Source organism: Sebastes umbrosus, chromosome 13 (assembly GCF_015220745.1).
Source record: "Sebastes umbrosus isolate fSebUmb1 chromosome 13, fSebUmb1.pri, whole genome shotgun sequence".
In the NCBI taxonomy this organism is placed as follows: Eukaryota; Metazoa; Chordata; class Actinopteri; order Perciformes; family Sebastidae; genus Sebastes; species Sebastes umbrosus.
In genome coordinates this window covers 5676830-5698101 of record NC_051281.1, presented here as the reverse complement: position 1 = coordinate 5698101, position 21272 = coordinate 5676830, and the positions used below count along the sequence as shown (strand labels likewise).

At 41.0% G+C, this 21272-nt stretch overlaps 1 protein-coding gene across 4 annotated transcripts in view; it reads right to left on the bottom strand.

Moving 5' to 3' along the window:
- Positions 1–21272, bottom strand: part of satb2 (SATB homeobox 2) — a 59721-nt gene that overhangs the window by 23216 nt on the left and 15233 nt on the right. For all 4 annotated transcript variants that reach the window (XM_037789845.1, XM_037789846.1, XM_037789847.1 and 1 more), the window contains 3 exons: positions 16867–17082; positions 11243–11434; positions 1538–1664 (listed from right to left, as the gene is read on the bottom strand). In XM_037789845.1, the coding sequence (XP_037645773.1) occupies positions 1538–1664; positions 11243–11434; positions 16867–17038 (491 nt within the window). In that variant the 5' untranslated portion in view covers positions 17039–17082. The remainder of the gene's footprint in view (positions 1–1537; positions 1665–11242; positions 11435–16866; positions 17083–21272) is intronic.

Genomic DNA, 21272 nt, shown 5'->3' with positions numbered 1-21272 from the left:
ACATAATAAAAAAGAAAAAGAAAAGGTTGGATTTGGTGTAGGTAACATCTTCAAGTAGACCATTGTGTAATTGTTTTTTGTACTCTCTACTATTTCACAATAATAGTAAATAATTAGTTAAATTCCTTATCCTTTGATTTATTTTCTCAATTTTTTTGGACTATCTTTTGGCCCTGGACTTGTGACTTCCTGGAGTGTCCCCTGGTTGCCTGACAACGTCTCCTGGCCAAGAAATAATCAGACCATAGAAATAGAATAGGAGTAGAATGAACATTGAACTGTTCGCCGTGGTAATTTGACTAGTACAAAAGAAAAATGGCGATTGTTGTTAGTTGTTTTGGTTGTAAAAGTGTGTCACACATTGTTGCTTCGCAGGCTAAGCTGGCAGTGGAGGTAGTCACTGAGCCGAATCAACATCTGTTGAGGCCAATTCATACTGTCTTTCTTACTTAGGCCTATAAAAGGGACAGCCGGCATGGCGGGACTACACGCATACAGAAGCCGACGCTGTTATGTTACACGTCACACCAGCAATAGTGAGTCTGTGACTTGCCGCAAGTCGGTTTATACAGAAGTTTTACGGAATACAACGGTCACAATGGCAACAATACACTTCGCTACGTTGATTTGAATGGGAATGCCCCTTCTACTCCTATTCTATTTCTATGAGTCAGACACATAACCACAACTTGTTGTTTTCACACTTCAGTTTGTGTACGTATTGAATAAAGAAGATATGATGTGTTAATTATTGAGCTTTAGAAGTGCTGCTAGATGAATTTTGCTATCTTCAAACAGAGCCAGGCTAGTTGTTTCGCTCTGTTTCCAGTCATTATGCTTAGCTAAGTTAACCGGCTGTTGGCTGTAGCTTCATATTTACCACTCAGACATGAGAGTGATATCAATCTTCTCATCTAACTTTTCCTTTAATCCTAAATTAACCCCAAATTAAGCCCAAAACCCACTGATCTCTCAAACATCCTGTATTAACCTCAACCCTCAAACCCACCACTTCCTGTATCTTCCCCACAATCTTCCCGTTTCTATTTCACTTTAACCTCAAATGAATCATTTCGACTCTGAGCACAGAGTGTGCCAAAGCTCTGCCATCGCCATGGATACACACATAAACACGTAAACAAACCTGGCTGGTACGTTCCAAGACAATAACAATAATAAGCATCTCATCTGGAGTTTATCTGGTTTTATCTGTCCATCAAGACTCTGCTTCACTTATTCGAGGGAGCTATGAGTTCCTGGCACACGGAGACAGATAATAGATAAATCCCCACCGGGTTGTTTAGTGTTTCAATATTGCTGCTTTCAAATTTGATAGATATGGTAAATTCTTGAACCGCAATCAGCTGCCATGACGTCAGCCGCCCAGTGCACCCAGTGTCTGACTCAGTGTAACCGCACGGTTTAAAAGCTTCAGTCTGCAGAAAATACGGACGTGCAGATTTCTACTTTCTCTCTGAAATATCACACACAATTATTTTAGATCCTGGTAAAGTGAAACGTGTAAACTCAGTCTGACCTGTGCAGCTGGATGCGTAGCGTGACCATGTGGTAGACCTCCATCAACATGTCGGCGACTGTCGCTTCCGGTGCGTCAGTCAGGAAGTGGATGGGCAGAGCGTTCCACCTTCCCACCTTGATGATACCTGGACAGAGACACCAAAGATTTGTTATTTAATGTTTGTATTTGTTTTAACATTTTGACGTTATACAACAATACAGACAGCACAAATGTGACAAAGCAAAATAAAAGAAAGGATTATAAAGAGGGTGGAAAACACAATAGAGAGCTACATAAACAACAAAAGGCACATAATATTCTGTTAACTAGTACCACGTAACAGAGGAGTGGACTTGAGTCACATGACTTGCAATCGAGTCAGATTCCAGTCACAAATGTGATGACTTTAGACTCGACAACTTGCAACTCGACTTTGACTTTAACACCAGTGACTCGAGACTTCACTTGGACTTGAGCCTTTTGACTTGAAAATACCAAGCCCAAAGATTAAAAAGTATGTAATTCAAAAAGTGTGCCAATCAATTCATTAATGTTAACGCTAATCATTCCCAGCAATTCAACGCTTAATTCCCCAGATCCACTTTGCTTTTGAACCGATCTGACAGCATCCAATCAAGTTGCAGGAGAAAACCATGAGGAATAAACGCTACCTTACTGAGTGCCAGTTGGAAAAAAAACATACAAAAGATAATTTTGTTCATGTACAATAACTATGTGGCAGTTAACAAAAAACAAATTGCAGTACGCAAAACGTGCAGGTCCAAAATTAGAGACGGAAATGCAACTGACATTACATTTGGTGACGAGCGCATTGTGACTTGTTTAGGACTCAAAACTCAAAGTTCATGAACAAAGTCCTGCAACCAAAGCTGCCTTTGGATTGGTTTGAATTGCGTTTTATCTAATATCAGCCGTGTATCGGACGCTATGGCTCATCGACGATCGGCAATTGTATCAGCAGCAAAAAACGTGATCGGGGGAATCCCCTTTTTGTGTATTTTGGGGTTTATATCAGCCAACAAAAAATCCTCCAAAAGTCCAGACAGATAAAAAGAGCTTTTTATGTCTCATCCTGTGCGTGTGCTCACGGTGTGTGTTTGTATTTGTGCAGTGTCGTCATATGTAAATATCTCCAGTTGAATTTCTTTAAGAAGAATATAAAGACTAACAAAAAAAAGCATCCAAACACAAGACGTAACACACACAAACACACATGTGCACGTCACCTACTGGTTCACACACACACACACACACACACACACTCACACACACACACACACACAAAGGGGTTTTCATGGGGACTGGCTGGAGCTGTGAAAACTAAACAAAGCTAATCGCATTACTATCCTCTAAATGAGATCCAGACGGGTCCTGAGAAGTCTCTCTCTCTGTCCTCTGGTTCCTCCCTCTCTCCCTCCCACCTCCCCTCCTCCTCCCATATCTCCTTTTCTTCCTCCTTTCCTCCTCCTCTCTTCTCCCCAGACCCCTCTGATCTCTTTTTGTTCTCTTCCACTGTGTTTATATCTCGGTTATATCTTTGATTCGCGTCAGGCCGAGCTGTGTTCTTAATTATCTGGTCGTATACGAGGAGCATCATTTAATCCACTATGAACCAAATGGACCGAACCCCTCAGGGCGGAGAAAAACCCCAGAGGAACCCAAGACCACCATGACGACGTTTAAGAACCCAAACCGAACCAGATAACCATATTATCAGATTAGTTTTAGTTCAACTGGACTGCATGAAAATCTGCTTTTTCACTATATAAAGTAAGAAATGTCATATTTATGTGAGAAAAATATATACATTTTATTTGAAAAGAGAATAAGAGTTAGAAAAATAGCACATTTTTACATATGAATCACATGTGGAGCACCATTTCACATGTGAAAAATGTATATATACATGTGGTTTTGTAAAATTACACATTTGATGGTGCAGGCAAATGTGATTTTCAGATATTTTCATATTAAATTTAATGTAAATTTGTATGTAATATCACATTTAAAATGACATTTTCTAGGGCTGTCAAAGCTAAAGTGATAACGCGTTAACGCAAATTTGTTTTAACACCACTCATTTCTTTAAAGCATTAACACAACTTGCGATTTCTAGGTTGTAGCGGACTCAGTTTTAAAGCTAGAGGGAAGATACTGGTATCATATGAAACTAAAAAAACTAAAGAATAAGTTGGTACTGACCATGTCATGCTAGCTTGTCACGGAGGAGGCCAAATAACACTCCCAACTTGCGCTAAATTGGGAGGGGGTCCTTGACCTCTGACCTCAAGATATGTGAATGAAATCTCTGAGATGAACAGAGTGAAAACTGTTTCTTATTAGATAAAACAGAAGTTGACAAACTGCATAATTTGCATGTGAAGAAAGGTAATAAATCAGCATAATGCAAAATGTTTCATCATAATATCGTATTGTGGGGCCTCTGGTGATTTACACGTGACGACAAGAGCTTCACACATGAAAGACTTTTGTTTGTGTGTTTTTCTTGTAAAGGGAGGACGTAATGAAACGCATTTTAAAGAGATGGAAGAAAATACTCAGTTCATTTTATGACAGAGAGGAAAACACCGAGCACGTCCTCCTCTCTCTTGTTTTTCTTATTCTTTCTGTCTCTGTCACACACAAACACACACACACACACACACACAAATACACACACACAAAGAAACTGGCTTCATCTTCCGCATCTGAAAATAAGCCATAACAACGTCGCTAATGCCAAGTTGGGTGGAAGCAAACGCGTGAATAAGCAGACAAACACAAACTCACAGAGGACACACGGCAGCACACAGAGAAGTGGACATGTACATGAAGCCGCTCGCATGCAAGCACACACACAGCCACACACACACACACACTCACACGCTCACAGTGTGATGGTAAATGCATTAATAATTGATCCATCATTTTTTGGTCTGCTGTTCAATGGGCTCTGCTTCTTGTCCACATTTAAAAGTAGAAATCATTGTTCCCATTTCCACATTAAAATTCCACCTCCCAGAGACATGCTTTTATGTGGCCGGCTGGTGGCTTGGCTCATGTCTGAGTGTGCCCATCCGCACAAACGCAAACCCATACACAAACACACACTGATGTCTCTGACGCCTCTCATCAGGCCTGCACGCATCGATGCCTGCCTGCACACACACACAAATACACGTGTACACACAGTAATCCCATTGTCCCACACTGGAATAAGTCTTAATGGTTGCAGCAGCCTGCACACGCATGCAGGGCTTCTTCCAAACTGGTTACACCCCTGGCACACACTGAGGGAAACCCCATACACCTGATTCAACCTGTCATTGCACCCTGAGGAACTCCTGTTGATGTTTTTCTGTTATTTTAGGGAGCGTTCGTCTCCGCTGAAACGCTTCTGAAATGCTCATCTGTAAAAAAATGTATGAGGTCGAAACTCTCCGCTGAGGGAACAACAGACTTTTAGTTTCTTATTATAAGTTCTGGTGCGACTCACTTGTTCCAAGATACATAAAAACAAGTGCAACTTTCTAATAAGGCATACTTTATGAAGGGTTCGTCTTTATTAATGGTTAAATAGGGGTGTCGCACGATACCAATATTGACAATAACCGATTATATTTAAAAAACAAAATATTGATATCATATATTAAAGGGACGGAATGTACGTTTTTACATGTATAAATATTTTATACATGCAACTTTCTGGGTTTCCTCTATAAGCCTGTAGACTGCTTTTAATGTGAAGAATGCGGGACGGGAACGGATGTGACGTCATGCACACTCACGAGTGCCTTTACTCTCTTCAGCTACGCTTTAGGGCTAACAGTGTGCAACGATAGCTAACGTTCGATTAGAAATGGAGTCCGCTAACGCCAACAAACGACCAGCCCCCATCACAACTCAGACTCCAACACAAACTCCACGGACGCACAAACAAACCAAAGTCGTATCTAAAACAGGAATGTGACCGACGTCGGGGGGGGTAACTAGGATCAACATCGGCCGGGTCTTCGATTCATGGAGGGACCTTCGTTTGGTTTTGGGGATCAAAACGGACCTCGAGCTGGCAAAATACCTATTGGACAGGTGAGCTAACATTTCTACCAAGCATGTGAAATATGTAGTAATATTGTGGTTTTATCTGTCAATCACATTCAGTCTTGTGTGTGTCGGTAGTGCGAGCACGAGAGCCAGCAACAGGACGCCACAGGTGTCTCTGTTAACAAGCAATTTCTGATTCTTATATAGAGCCCCTTTAATAAAACACATATGATAATATCATGTAAATAATCCAGCGCCTCTTAATTCATACTATATATAGTTTTGGTTACAGACTCTCTCTTCACCTCCCTACACTCGTATTCTGAGTGCAATTTATTTGCCAGAAAAGAGACAAAACGCACAATAAACAAAGTTAAAGATTCATTTGACTTTTGGCATGATAATCTGATATTGTGACAGCCCTATGGTTAAATAGTCATTTTTATTTCATTGAACCATAAATAAGAAAAACACTTTGAGTCGCCATGTTGGGAAAAATCTATTTGGCTCGTTTTTTAATCCTCGGCTTTGTCTTTTTTAGCTCCCTCTCTTTCATTTAGTAGAAGACCGTGTCCTTGGTGAAGTAACGCTGAAGAGCATCTGGACCAAAATCCATTCATTAACTTAAGATTTACAAGTTGACGAATTATGTTGGTAGATAAATGACTTTTTAACATTTATAACTGTATGTTTGTTTTAAAAATAGGGAACTCGTGACCCGTTGCAAAGATCTGGGAACACGGAGACACAACACTAATCACTAGAACAAAGTCTGGTGAGACAAAACAACAGACAGGTTGTTAAAAAAAGCCAACAGTTGATCTAAAAACACTGAACTGAGGTGAAAACCACAAGAGAACTCAACCCTCTACTTGGAAACAATACTTCACATATGACAAGTACAGCACATCAATGTTGAACCAAGAGGTACAGTCTGTGATGGATGTTTTCTTGTGAGAAAAATACGGTGCGCCTTTACAAAGGTAGTTCTTAAGCTTTGGGCGATATATTCTAATGAACTTACATGTGACATAGGAAGGGGAGCCAAATCTGAATGGCTCGTTGAATCACATGTTTTCAGGTCTAGGCAGCCCACAAAAAACTGACTGGGGTGTCTTATTTCACAGTTTGTGGGTTTGTAGGCGCTCCAGATACCCAAATGTATGTGCACAAGCACTGAAAAAAACATTTTCATAATATGTCCCCTTTAAGGTGACCGCAAAGATGGTGTAGTGGTGGGTGGTGTCCCACCGATTGTGGTTGGCGGTCTGAGCCAAAAAAGCCAGGAAAGATTTTTTGTCCGAGTCCAGCCGTGGTTGAAGGGTCTTGACCTACGTTAGGCATTAAAGTCAGGATATTTCAAGTGCTGCAGCATCAATTTGAACCATCTATTTCATCTGACAGCTTGTGTTTTTAGCTCTGAGTCGCCATCTCAGAAGTTAACCTGGTGACTATTTAATGGAAAAAACTATGAAAATACTGTAAGATCTAAGTTTTGATAAACCAGAATTATCCTTTAAGATAAACTAAAGAGTGCCCTAAAGAGAAAAAAAGCAGCATGAAGAGGATATACACCGGCCAAACCTGGAGACCCAAATAAAGGTGAACGTGTAATTCATGTTAACAGCACTAATTTCTTTAACGCATTAACGCAACTTGCAATCTTATGGAGATAGCGGGCTCAGTTTTAAAGCTAGACCGAAGACGCTGGCATCATATGCAAACTAGAAAAACTTAATGAATCCATCGGTACCAACCATGTCATACTAGCTTGTCAGGAAGGAGGTTAAATAACGCTCCAAATTTACGCTAAATTTTGGCGAGGAAAAACTGTCATGGCCATTTTCAAAGGGGTCCCTTGACCTCTGACCTCCAGATATGTGAATGTAAATGGGTTCTATGGGTACCCACGAGTCTCCCCTTTACAGACATGCCCACTTTATGATAATCACATGCAGTTTTGGGGCAAGTCATAGTCAAGTCAGCACACTGACACACTGACTACTTAAAAAATGTGTGGTTAATCACGATTAAATATTTTAATCGATTGACAGCCTGAGTTCTTAATAATGGAAGATTATTAATATATAAATGTATTAATACTTATTAATACAAAAGTAAAGTATGCCATGACTAAATAAGACTGCCATTTAAGTTAAAATGTAACCGCACCCTGCTAGAACCAAGACTACAATTTAAAAAAGATCAGGATGTCCAGTGAATTGCTGACATGATCTGCAGCAGTGACCCTTTGCGGCCTGTTAGACGTGGCACTGCAACAATGCTCTCTCTCTCTCGCTGACCACTGTTAACTGTTCATTGGCCCGAGCCGTAAAGTACAGGTCTGCTCCCATCCATTCTATAAAAGCCTTCAGACCCTTATAATTGAAATAAACAATATCTCCCAGTTAATTACTGGGCTAAGCTAATTAAAGAAAGGCCGTGGTCCTCGGCGGGGACTTTAAATACACCGCTGGGGCACAAGAATGCAGGACACAATTCAAACAGGGAGAAAATAGCTGGGACTCTGTGTAATTTTGGTCGTGGACCGCAGGGGGAAAAATGTATAATTTAAGCCAGAAATTATTCATTTAACATAAACGCTTGTTTTAAAAAACAAAAAGTATTCATTTGAGAGAAACTGTGTGTGTGTGTGTGTGTGTGTGTGTGTGTGTTTTGTCTGTGATACTGCATGAATACACGGTATTCCACGCCGAGTGTATGTGAACTTCAGTGTGAGCAAATGCGTCCTTGCATGGGTTTAATAGAGCTTACAAGTGTGTGTGTTTTGTGCACACACATACATGCAAGAGAACAGTGCTGTAGAGTTCATAGTTTTGTTTGTGTCGAGCTGTGATGTCCCGTTTCGTCTTGCCTTTGAAGCCCCTGGTGTGGTGCATTGATGTGGACAGGGGACCAATGTGGCTCTTGTTTTCCGTACACACTGATGAGACAGACGGAGAGAGAGAGAGACCTCCCCTGATACTTGGCAAAAACACTGAGGCTAAAAAGTGCTACTAATGGCATTCATCTGCAAACCGTAGCAAACACTCGCCGCTCAAATTTAGAGGCCTATTTCCGGCCATCACTTTAGGATAATGTGCATCTGTGTGTTGTTTATTTTTCTAACTCGCTTTAACGGGCCGGTCAATTACAGTTCTGAAGTTTACAACTAAAAAGAGAGAAAAATAGATCTGCAACATAACCAGAGCACAAGTTTATAAATGGCCACATAGGACCAGTCATAGTGAAGCAGAGTACGTTTGCATTATTTGCATTCAGGGATGAAGCAAAGGTGACCCCTTTTTTCTCACCTTGCTGCAGGGATGTGCAGGTGTACTCCAGGGTCTTATGCACGCACCATAGGCGTGCTATTGTATATTGCTATCTGGCCGTCTGAATATGATCCTTTTATATATCGGTATGTCAAACGCACGTGACCGAAAATGTATTCCCGCAGTGTGTGCAGAACGCAGCATTTTCATTGCCGGGTACTTTACGAAGGAAAGCGTAAGCCTCCTGGAGCTCTTTAGAAAGACGACTTTCTCTTCAGCATGGTAGCTAACCGATAGAGTACTGACAGGTTCTGTCAGAAAGAGTCGCAAGTGACAATGAGTGGGACAGAACATGATAAACGTCTATGTAAGCGCTGAAAACAAGTATAATATTATTACCATTATTTGAATTGTGGTGAAAACTGGGACATTCTAATGTTTTACAGATATTTGTCAGGACACCCAGCTTGAAACGGGGACAATCCCGGACAAACCGGGACGTCTGGTCACCGTAATTTACTGAAGTCAGACTTCTAGCTTCTAGCTGACTTTCTAGCATCTAACTAAGGTCGAGAGTACACGGCCTGGTTCAGGTGGGCTGCAGACCTGATAAGAGCTGTTGGCCTTGAGGCAGTAAAGAGATTACCTGCTGCATTGTGTTTACGAGGAGGGGAGAACACACTCACACAATCTCACCCAAACTCCTACACACTAGAAACAGGTCTGCACACTCATGGGCCTGCAGACTTAACTCGACACCGGGTGGAGATGACACACACACACACACACACACACACACACACACACACACACACACACACACACACACTGCAGCGAGATGTCAAACAGATGGGGATCTCCCACCATTTTCAGTCTATCGCAATATCCTTGTTGCTCACTGTCGCTCTGTTGTTACCATTTTATATCGATGTGAGGCAACTTCCCCAGATGGCATTTTCTGCATACTTGAGAAAAAGACAGCAGTAAATGACACTGTCCTTTTGCAGATGAGTACCATGTGTGCAACAATAAATTACAGAGTTTTTCTTTTGCTCCGCTTCATAAACATTCTCACACATACTGTACACACACACACATAATGTATTTTTGTCTTGCGGGGACATTCCTGTCCAGCTCTTTGTTGTGTCTTTAATGAGTTTTACAGCCTCTGTCTGTGTCTTAGTTGTGTTTTTGAAACATTCTTGTGCTTATTGCCACCGTAACAGCTCAGTGTCTGCTCTAAATAGACGACCTCACATCCAGTTTTCTTCTCAGGCCGCTGATTAGAGGCAGAGTCTCCTCTCAAGGATAATTCTCGTCTTGACCCCTAAAGCTGCACGGTATTTAATTCTGAGTCAGTCGCACCAAAGTTTACACAGCGAGAGACAGTCGGAGGGTGGAAAACCATGACTATTAATAATGGCCTTGATGAAATCCTCTTCATACTAACAAAAAGAGGCAGCTTGACCTCAGAAATGTAGTTGTTTAAATGATAATATAGTAGCAGGATTTGAAGAAGACTTATTCTGTATTTCTCTGCCGAGCCGAAAAAGTTTGTACAACTATGCAATGCATCCTCGTACATCGGTTTGTATGATATCTTACAAAGTTATTCCTCATTTAACGTGTGTTTTCCTACAAATGTCCAGCAACAGGTGACGCACATTTCAATTTCTACTCCAGTCTTTTCAAAATAAACTTCTGCCTTCACAGAAAACAGCTTGGTTAAGTTTAGGCAACAAAACAATTTAGTTAGGTTTAGGAAAAGATCGTGGTTTGGGTTGAAATAACTACGGAAGCGGCGTTACTTAAGAACAGAAGTTACTTGACAAATAAATAGGGATGCACCGATACCACCGAGTACAAGTACAAGTATTTACATTTGGGTACTCGCAGATACCGAGTACCAATACGAGTACTTCTCTGCGCCAAAAGACCCTCGTTAACAGCCATGTAATGAACGTTGGCTTCTGGTTTCAGTCGGGACATGAACACCGGCCTGGTGTTTTTGACCGACCCATCCACCCCGGCCTCCCAAAATGTTTATCCCTAACTGTTCCTTCTACGGATGCAGGAACAATGAGGTCGATGCAACTTTATAGATCGTGAGACGAGCACGGCCCGTGGCTCGCTAGAATTTGAGGGACACGCCTCCTATTGTGGGTTCAAAACTTCTCTCATACTCACAAATTCAGTCCATGTTTACTCTCAAAACTTTGCATTTGATCTCTGTCCTTGAAATCTTGATTTACAGATAGTTTGTTTTGTGCCTGCTCCAGAGTTTTGAATGCAATAGTGTTGGTGGTGGGACTGTGGTTGTAGCATTAGCATGTTAAACATGTAGAAGATATGACTGGTGTTGTGGTGTTTCTCTGTGACTGACCGTGGGCTTGTGCCGCCGAGCTGTGGGAGTATCCGAGGGCCAGCAGAGCCGTCTCCACCAGCTGAGAGAAGAGGATGTCCTTCCTGACCAGCACAAACTCTGCATGCTCCTCTCTCCCCTCACATACATCAGTCTGACTCTGAATGCCTCCATCCGCCTGCTCCACCACACAGAAGACTGGAATCATCAGACCTGAGGACGAGGAGGAGGAGGACAAGGAAGAGGGGGGGAAAAAAAGAAGAGAAAACAACAAGAAGATTCTTTTTAATGTCTGGCTTTTATTGTCTGTGATCACAAAACTGTTTATCCCTCATAGACAGCACACATGTGGATCGCATTTATTGTGGGTCAAGCTTGTAATCACTTCATCCTTTCTGCTTTACACTGTTGAATGTTGCAACACCTGAAGTTCTCAATACGCTAAAATCAACCAGGGACGTAAAACAAATGATATGCATTAACAAATGGACTGTAACAGCGCTGTTCACTGTCCACCGGACATTTCCAGACACTTAATCTAAACGGCCTATTAGATAAAGGGTCATAATAATGACTACCCTAACAGATATGCAAACATTATACAAATATACAAAAGACCTACACTGACACCAACTGCTGCTTTCATTAGAGCATTAATAACAGCTTAAATATAACAAGTTAAAGCAAAAGTGGTGTTAAATATTAATGTTGATGCAGTTAATAAAAGGTTAATACAGTTGTATATGAATTTACATGATACTGTGAGTCTTCAAAGATGCAAATTCAGGCCGGGAAACCAAACCAGATCCTCCAGAAGAGTTAAACAGTTTGCATGAAGCAAGATGGAGCTCTCGCAGCATGCAGGCACACAGACCTTGACACACTTTTCAAAGTCTTTGAACTGCTCCACAACAACACATGTGTGAAGTGAACATTTTTGAACAATTATATTTATTATTAACGGAAACAAATTCAAGCCGGAGAGAATTTAAATGTGGCTCATCATCGCGATGCGGGAGGCTGCAGGCTGGAACTTTGCACACAGTCCTCTAACCTCAATGACAAAACAGGTCGTTGTCTTCAAAACAACTCAAATGAGCGATGAGTTCATCTCGTAAAGACGATATTGTTCGACGGCGCCTCGTTGAAACGTTGCAAAAATTACTTGTTCCGACATTCCGCCATTATGGCTAAAGTTTGGTTTGTTTTACACAAACAAAACTAATGAAAAGAAACAGTTGGTAGGAGACAAGATGTGAAAGAGTGTCAAACTCAACTACTTTACAAGATGTTCTCACTATGAGGTTTTGGGACACAATGACGAAGTCACGCTACTTCTAACAGACAACAGTCATTATTTGAAGGCCACAACGGTTCCTTGTCAAGAATATGTAATCACAAGTCAGTTTAAGTGGTTGAACGAATGACTAATAGAGAGTCGAAGTCCCTTCTGGTGGACCACCATGGGACCTTATTTCGGAAAAAATATGGACGGCAGTCAACAGCGAGAGACTTTTTGATCCCATTTGAATTGCGCCATGAATCAAGAAAGTCACAGTTTGTTGTAAAACTGTTGAAGTATCAGACTGTGAAAATACGTAATTAGAAAGACGACACACCCAAAAGTTGCGTACGTCTCTCGCTGAAGCTACGATGTCTGTGTGTTTCATACTGGGATGAACTCACACCAACAACGGGTCTCACTCTTTCTTTTGCTTCCCGGCTGATATAAAAAGACCAGAAGTCGCTGGATAAAACACATCAGGACGTTTTACTGGTGTCCGTTAGTCGCTTTCAGTCCAAAAATGGCGGAAGCGTAGCTCTGCTGCTGGGCGCTGACATTGCAACGGAACGAACAATTGACTTTCACTTCTTGGCAATATGCATTCTTTGATGCCGGTCCAATGGGATAGGAAAGTTTGACCAACCGCTAGTGGCCGTTTTGAAAAATGGTTTGTGATGGTTTTGTTCCCAATATATCTGTCAACACATCTACCAAATCTGGTGCTTTTATCACAAAATGAACAATTGTTGTGATATGTTGAGCTGTGCCACCCCACTATAAAGCTGAATTAGGGTGGCACAATTGATCTAAATTGAATCGAAATCGCAATATGGCCTACTGCAATATTCAAATAGTAGTAGCAGTATTTGTTAAAATCACATTATTTGTTAAAGGCAAAATGTGTGTCAAAATACCATTTTAAATTTAATATTGTGGTGCTGCAGAGATGTCCTGTTCACATCATATTCTACAGACTTTGTGTGGTACAGATCCCCGCAAAAATCACACCATAATCATTTTAATGTTTTTCAATGAGAATAATGATGTAAAAATGATCATATGACAATTGTAATATCAGTCAAAATAATCGCAATTAGATGTTTTTTGAAATGGTGCAGCCCTAAGCTGAACATTTAAAATCCGAGAGAAGCACTTGTTCTTCCCGCTCTGTATTTTTTTAGTATCTGGTTACATTAAGTGTCCGATTCCCAGCAGCATCCGTGTCCTTTTTGGCTGCTGGCACTAATATCAATCCTTCCTCTCCAATATGAACCTTTTTCCTAAAAGGCTTTTGGTTTTGGGCCACCTGTCAACTAATTAATTAAAGGCTCTCTGAAGAAATGATGGAGTGAGAGCATTAGGCAGCGTCCCAGCACTAATAATACAGGGCACGGCAATGTGTTTTACCGCATGGATACCACACAATACCAAACACACGCACACACACACACAGCATTAGCCCCCCCACCCCACCGTTACCCAGATCCATCCCACCCGTTGTTTTAATCAGTCAATTCCTATATTTCTATTTCCTCCTCATTAATCACTCTGCTCCCAGCCCTCCAGGCTCTCATGGAGTGAATTACACACTGGAGCACTGTGCCAATTCAAGTAAGTGAATTTCCCCCAACAGGGAAATATAACTGTCAACACAGAGCGGCTCCCTCCGACCGGCGCTCCTCTCTCTCTCTCCCCCTCGCCGGCTCTATCTCGCTCTACCCTCCGTCTCCACCTCAGTCTGTCTTCTCTTATATCCAGTGTCCTGTGATTCGCCCGCTGACTGTATGATCTGGTTTGGATGATGTGATGTTGCCTCAAACCTCTAATCCCTCTAATATGTATGGGGATGAGTGAACGCGGATATTAAAGTAAGATATGTGTGTGTGTGTGTGTGTGTGTGTGTGTGTGTTGGTGTGTGCATGGAGTGTAAGTGGGTGTGTGTGGAGTGTAAGTGGGTGTGTGTCTTGGCAGCGTGAGTGTCACAGCGTTTGTGAATGCGGACATATGGTGTGTGTGAGCATGTAAATCTGTGTGTTTGTGTTAACATGCTGCTCTGCTCGTGCGTGTGTGTGTGTGTGTGTGTGTGTGGCCCCCTCCTCGTGGCAGCAGTGTGGTTTGGAGGAGACACGTCGAGTTTCCTGTCTTCAAAGACAACCCGTCATTATTACAGGCCAACCATCCGCTCAGAGCAGGAAACCCCTTCCTCCTTCCTCCTTCCTCTCGCCGTCCCTCCCTCAACTTCTCTCACACAGAAACGTTTTCTACTCTTTCTTCTTTTACATTTAAACATTCATTCTCTCACTTCAACACATTGCTGCTTCTTCTTCTTCTTCTTTTCTTACTGTGGTCAAATCTGAGCTCCACGTTGATTTGTTAACCTCTTTAACCACAGTCCATCTTTACAAACTCATAATGTGCAGCCAAACCCATAGAAATGTATCGTTCTTATTCTACCGTAGTTTTGTAGAAATATTCAAGGATGAATTTTAGGGAGAATTTACATCAAATTATTAGGGTTTCCCGCTCTTAGTCTCCCAGTCCTTTCTTTAGTCGATTAGTCGTTTTTATGCTTTTTTCATGCTGAATGAATCTCCGTTAAACACAAGATTTAAAGTGGTGATTTTGTGTGATTCTTTGTGGAGAAACTCCAACACATTCTCATCCAAACACGTCACATACTGCCGCTTTGTCGCGCCCCTTGGCGTCACTTTATTTTTGGCATGAAACCACTATAGTTAAGTTTTAATAAGAACTACATAGTTTGGCTTAAAACTACTAAGATTGCTAAATGAAAATGAACATGAATGTTGTGAACACGGGACACGAACAAGCTGATTGTAACGTGAAAGTTAAATTTACACACACGGGACACGAACAGCAGTCTACTGGATGAAAGGCTTGTGTTTGTTGGAATATTTCTGTTTGATGTGATGGTGCAGCCTTAAAATCATTGCATCTTTGATTGAATGTTTCAGTCAATGTAAAATGTAAAAATAATTTACGTCAAAATAGTGTTTTGGAACAATAAGAGAATTTGGTGCTCTAAGCCGCTGGAACAATCTGCCTGAGGATCTGAGAGCTGTTGAAATCTTTAAACATAAACTTAAAACCTATTTTATTATTTTATTAATCACTTTTTTTTTCTATTTAATTTGCCTAATTTTATTATATTTTATTTGTATAATTTTTTTATATTTTATTGTCATTTCAATAATCACTTATTTTATTATATTTAATTTTCTGTCTCACTTTCGGCTAGTCAGTCATCTGTGGAGCACTTTGAACTGCCCTAACCTGTATGAAAGGTAAAGTTTGATTGATTGATTTATTGATATTTGTGATACTGTCAAACAGTGTAGATATTATTTCTTTCTACATTTAAGGAATACCTGAGACGTTTCTGCAAACATACGGCAACACACTCACCCATATCATAGAGGGATAAGTGCACACACACACATATATTAACGAGAAACAACTTTCCCAGTGAATGCAGGGATCGATAAACCAGAGTGAGTTGAATAAATCTTGTTTATATGAAGCAATCTCCTTTATTTGGTAAGCCTGTATTATACAGTTCCCCCCAGACTGTTAGATTAACAAGGCAGAAACAGCCCGGGTTCTCCCAGCAGCGCTGCCACATACAACCCAGACGACGCAGCGAGCCAAACTCCACTCGTCGTGGCCAGGATGTGGCTCGACGCTCAGCCAGAAACTGTCTTTGGGTTTGGTGCTCAGAAACCTCTGACACCTGAGTGAAACGGCACCAGCTGTTCCGAGATGTCGTCATCTGACTTTCTCTATTTCGGCAAGAATCCAATGACGTGTGCAATTTGGAAAATATGTATTACCTCGTTGTTAAGGTATAGGATATTATATTTTTAAGAATAGGTATTGAATAACTTTTCATAAATTAAATTTTCCAAATTTAGCTCACATTTTGACCAATTTTCCAGAAAATCTACAAAAGAAAATGTGCCTTTCTATCTACTACTGTTATGTGAATATTAGGAACCGTTGGGGGCGCAAATTCTCCAGTTGGAAGCCGTTAGACTACTGCAGAAGAAGAGGGTGCAACGACGTGACACAAGTGTATTACTGTGAGGAAGGTTACAGTTTTGTGGCATATATTGTTAAATAGGTGTACAAAATGACCGGGGATGTGGTTTAAAAGGGTTAAAAGGGCATTTTTCATTTCATCTCGACTGACAGGCAATATAGTGCCAATAAAGTTTCATAAGGGTTAGGTTAAGTGCAAAGTACCAACAGCTATAAGATATAAGTAACAACAACACTCCTCTCCCTAATCTCTTTAAACTATACACAAACAAGCATCTCTCTAGATCAGCATGTTGCTTACCTCCTAGGGGCCTCAGCGGGGCTCCGTTGAGGCGGATGCGCGGCCCAGTGGGGCTCCCGTTGAGCTCCAAGCGGCCCTTCTTCCCCGGCGGTGGGAGGCCGCCGAGGTCCGGGCTGCCTCCCCTCCGCTCAGGACTGTCCTGGGTGATGGGACTCTCCCCTCCTCGTTCCATCCTCCTCCAGACCCCCAGAGGAGCTCCAGCCAGAGAGAACGAGTCTGGAAACATTTAAGGGAAAATTGTGTTTTTGAGGGGTAGACATTGGCGAGACAATACAGGCAAGAACATTGCTTTTCATGCACGGGTCCATTTTGCTTCAGACTATTGGAAAGAAAACATCCAAAATACATATTTAGGTGTTTATGTTACTACTTTGTCTATTTGTGTCTGAAGATTTAAATGCCTCATTTACATATTTAAACATAAAATGTCAGAAATCTTGTAATACAAAAAACAATTTTCTTAATGTAAGTAATCAACTGGGGAAAGTTCATGGGGATCTATTGGTTAACATTTGACCCTATTCACCTGTATTCTCCCCTTAAATATCAACAAATCCCATGAAAAGATCAAAACCAACAGTAAATTGTAAAAGTGTATTAATACGCAGCAGAAAATTGTCCCCAACAAGTGCACCATTTCCTCTTGTTGGAGTGACGTTTGCTAAAAATACAGCGACCAGCTGATTTAGGATGAAACTTAGCCTTTTTTTTTAATGAAACTTTATTTTTGTGACTATTTTTTAAACATTTATGGCTTCGTCCAAAATCACATACTACGCACTACATACTCAATATGTGTACTATATCGTTCAACATACTTTGGTGTGAATAAACAGTAGTATGGATCTTTTCGGACGCACTGAGCAGTAATTTACGTCATCGCATCCTGAGAGCCTCCTTGCCGGTTGGAGACGTGTAACCATGGTAACCCGTGGCAACCTCATGTGACCAAAATGACGATTTGTGAGAATTTAAAATATATATATTAGGCCTAGCAAAGTGAAATCTTAAGTAAACTGAAGCGTTTTTGATGTCACTACCGCATTGCATCGTGGGATATTAATGCCGCCGTAGTGTCCAGTGTTTGCATACTGTAATATTTCACCAGAAAAAGTATGCAATTTGTGTACTATTTGTTTCATACTAAGGTGTTCAGACATACTAAAATATCTCACATACTGTTTAAGACTGCTAAATAAGTTAAGTTTAACTTTAACTTTAAGTTTTAAATAGCATGTCTTCAGTGACAAATGGGTGACACAGAGAGGGAAGTTAGAAAATACTGAGAGATGAACAAAGACATTGATGATTTTGGTCTTTTCATGGAGTTTGTTGACTGTAAGAAAAATACAGAATATCACCACCTTTGTCCTTTAAGTGTGTTAGATCTAATTAAAGAATTGAAACAGAGACAAAGAGACAGAAGACGACGACAGAGATAGAGAGAGTTGGTCCTTTATCGGTGTTTGCTGGGAGTGTAAGCTAGACAGCCACAGTGTCGGATCACTTGTGTGTTTGAGTTTAATATGTATGAGTACATATATACATCACACACACATTCATGAGAGCCTTGTGGGTCGGCGTCCCCTGATAAGGGAGCGTCAGCCAAATGTCTAATACAGGCTAATGCCATTAGAAACGCTGCCAGGCCAGACAGGAGGACACACACGCCAACAACGTATGAAAGAGCAGCCAGCTCACTCAGGCCAAATGGACTGCTTTTATTTACATACGAGCCCCTGGACAATATCTGCCAGCATGTGTGACCCTCAGAGAGAGAGAGAGATTAGAAACTGGAAAAAATGGTGAAGAGAGAAGTATGGAAATCAAGTTAGGGAGCAGATTTTTGAGTGGAAAAACACAGAGGGTCTCTGTACTGAGTGACATTGGCCAGCAATCCACCAGAACAAATGAGGGAGAATCCATGGTTATTGTTTGAGTGTGGCATTTTCCACAGCGCTTGATTAGAAACTGTTCCCAACCCCCTCCCTCACTTTTTAATATTTCTGCAGCTCCAGCTGTCGTAACTCTGCAGAAAACACAATGTTCTGTGTGGTGGTGTCTCTCTGTCTTTCTCTTTCCACCTTCTATACTGACTCTTTCACAACAACGCAGCTGAAAAACACCAAACAAAACTCTCAATCTGAGACGCATTAAGAGCTCGGGCAAAGTGTCAAAATGTATAATAAATTAAAAACATTAGCTTTGGCGTGATTAAAGAGTGTGGGGAGGCGAAGAGGCCAAAAAATGTAAGTGGCAGAGTTTAGTAATAATAATAATAAAAAAGAAAACAAGTTCAAAGAGTTACACTGAGTGGGTTTAAATGGGAGTACAGTGGTAGCTATAATTCAACATGTGAGGCTTGCTGAGAAAAAGGGAGGCTTTGCAAATAAATCTAACCGCTAACAATGTTGTAGCTACAATAAAGAACAACTGAATATAACAGAGCGTTGAAGGGAACTCACTGGCTGCTGTCGCATGCTGTTTACATCCAAAGCTGCTCTTCGGTGTGAACACAACCTGCCTTGTAACACTGCAACAGGAAGTGACATTTCTTATTTAGAAATAATCCTCCAGAGAATCCGTCTTTATCACAGACAGGTTCTAACCTGCTGGAGCTCCCCCGCTACTGACGATCCCTATCAAGACCCGGCCTTGCCGACATCTCACCATCTAACCTGGGACACACACACACACACACTTTATAGCAGATACTCACGGTTTCCCAACATCATCTAATCTCTCAACACATCCTGCTTCAATTTCATCTGGTATTTGACCCAAGAGATACAGAACGATGTCGTGTTTATGCATTTTGTTTGTCAACCCTCGCTCAGATAGCACGTCCCCACCTCAACAATAGCAAGTATTACCACGTCAAAGGACCACCAGGTCATGTGCAGTCACATGAAGCATATTTTTAAGTCAATTTTAAGATCACTTATAAGGCACTCCACGGCCTCCAATTTACATCTTCGAGCTTCTAATCCCTCACACCACCGAGGTCATCCAACCAAAACCTGTTGGCTACACCGTGTGCCAAACGTAAAACCAAAGGCTACCCAGACTTTGGAACAATCTCCCCCCTCATGTTGGATCCACTTCTTTAAAAGGTCCAGTGTGTAGGATCTGGTGGCATCTAGCAGCGAGGTTGCAGATCGCAACCAACTGAACTTGAACTGGAGAACTATGGTGGCTATGTAGATATAAACGGGTCATTCTAAGGTAACGAAAACACAACGATTCTTATTTTCAGGTGATTATACACTTAAGAAAACATACTTAATAATATGATAATCCATTTCTGCCAATAGATCCCCCTAAATGCTACTCACTTGTCCTTTAAGTTGGCTTTTCTATAACTCCATAATAACTTTCTATGAGTCCGATCCGTGTGGTAACTGGCTGCTGTGTGCTGTCTGTGTTCCTAAGTGCGTCGCATCTGTATGTATTTTTGATTATTGTTTTTTCTTGTATGCGCTTTGCGCTCGGTATCTGTGTTTTCTGTGCTGATATTGTATGTAACGATTATTTTCATTCCCGATTATTCTGTTGATTATTTTCTCGATTAATCGATTAGTAGTTTGGTCTATAAAATGTCAGAAAATGGTGAAAAATGTCGAACAGTGTGTTTCCCAAAGTTCAAGATGACGTCCTCAAATGTCTTGTTTTGTCCACAACTCAAATATATTCAGCTTACTGTCATAGAGGAGGAAAGAAACCAGAAAATATTCACATTTAAGAAGCTGGAATCAGAGAATTTTAACATTGTTTGTCTTTAAAAAAAATACTCAAACCAATTACTCGATTATCAAAATAGTTGCCGATTAATTTAACAGTTGACAACTAATTGATTAATCGTTGCAGCTCTACACTGTATACTCTGTCATATCCACCTTCCTCATGTATGTAAAGCAACCCGTTACATTAATCATCCCATATTTATTCCAGCACCCTTTACACTCTGCACCACTGCTCTATTGTCTTACTTTTATATACTCTTTATACATTTATTTCTGTACATGGTAGTCAAATGTTTATAGTAGTCAAATGTTTCTATGTTTACCTTTGTTCAGGTTTGTTGTCCCTGTTTTTAGCCGTATGTCTATTTCTGTGCATGTTCACTGAGAGCAACAAAATACTCAAATTCCTCGTATGTGTTCACACTCACTCGGTCATTAAAGCTGATTCTGAAATATGTGGGACTGATGATTCACTGAAAAACGCTGCACACTTTCTTACATGTCTGTTTTTACTTTGTTTCATGTAGGGCTGTCCTCGAACAAAGAAATTCGACTAACACTCGTGATTTTTTTAAGCGATAAAATTGAGTGTCTCCACAAAGATTCACACAAAAGCACCTCTTCAAATCTTGTTTACCAGAGTTTGTTGGAAATAAGTCATTC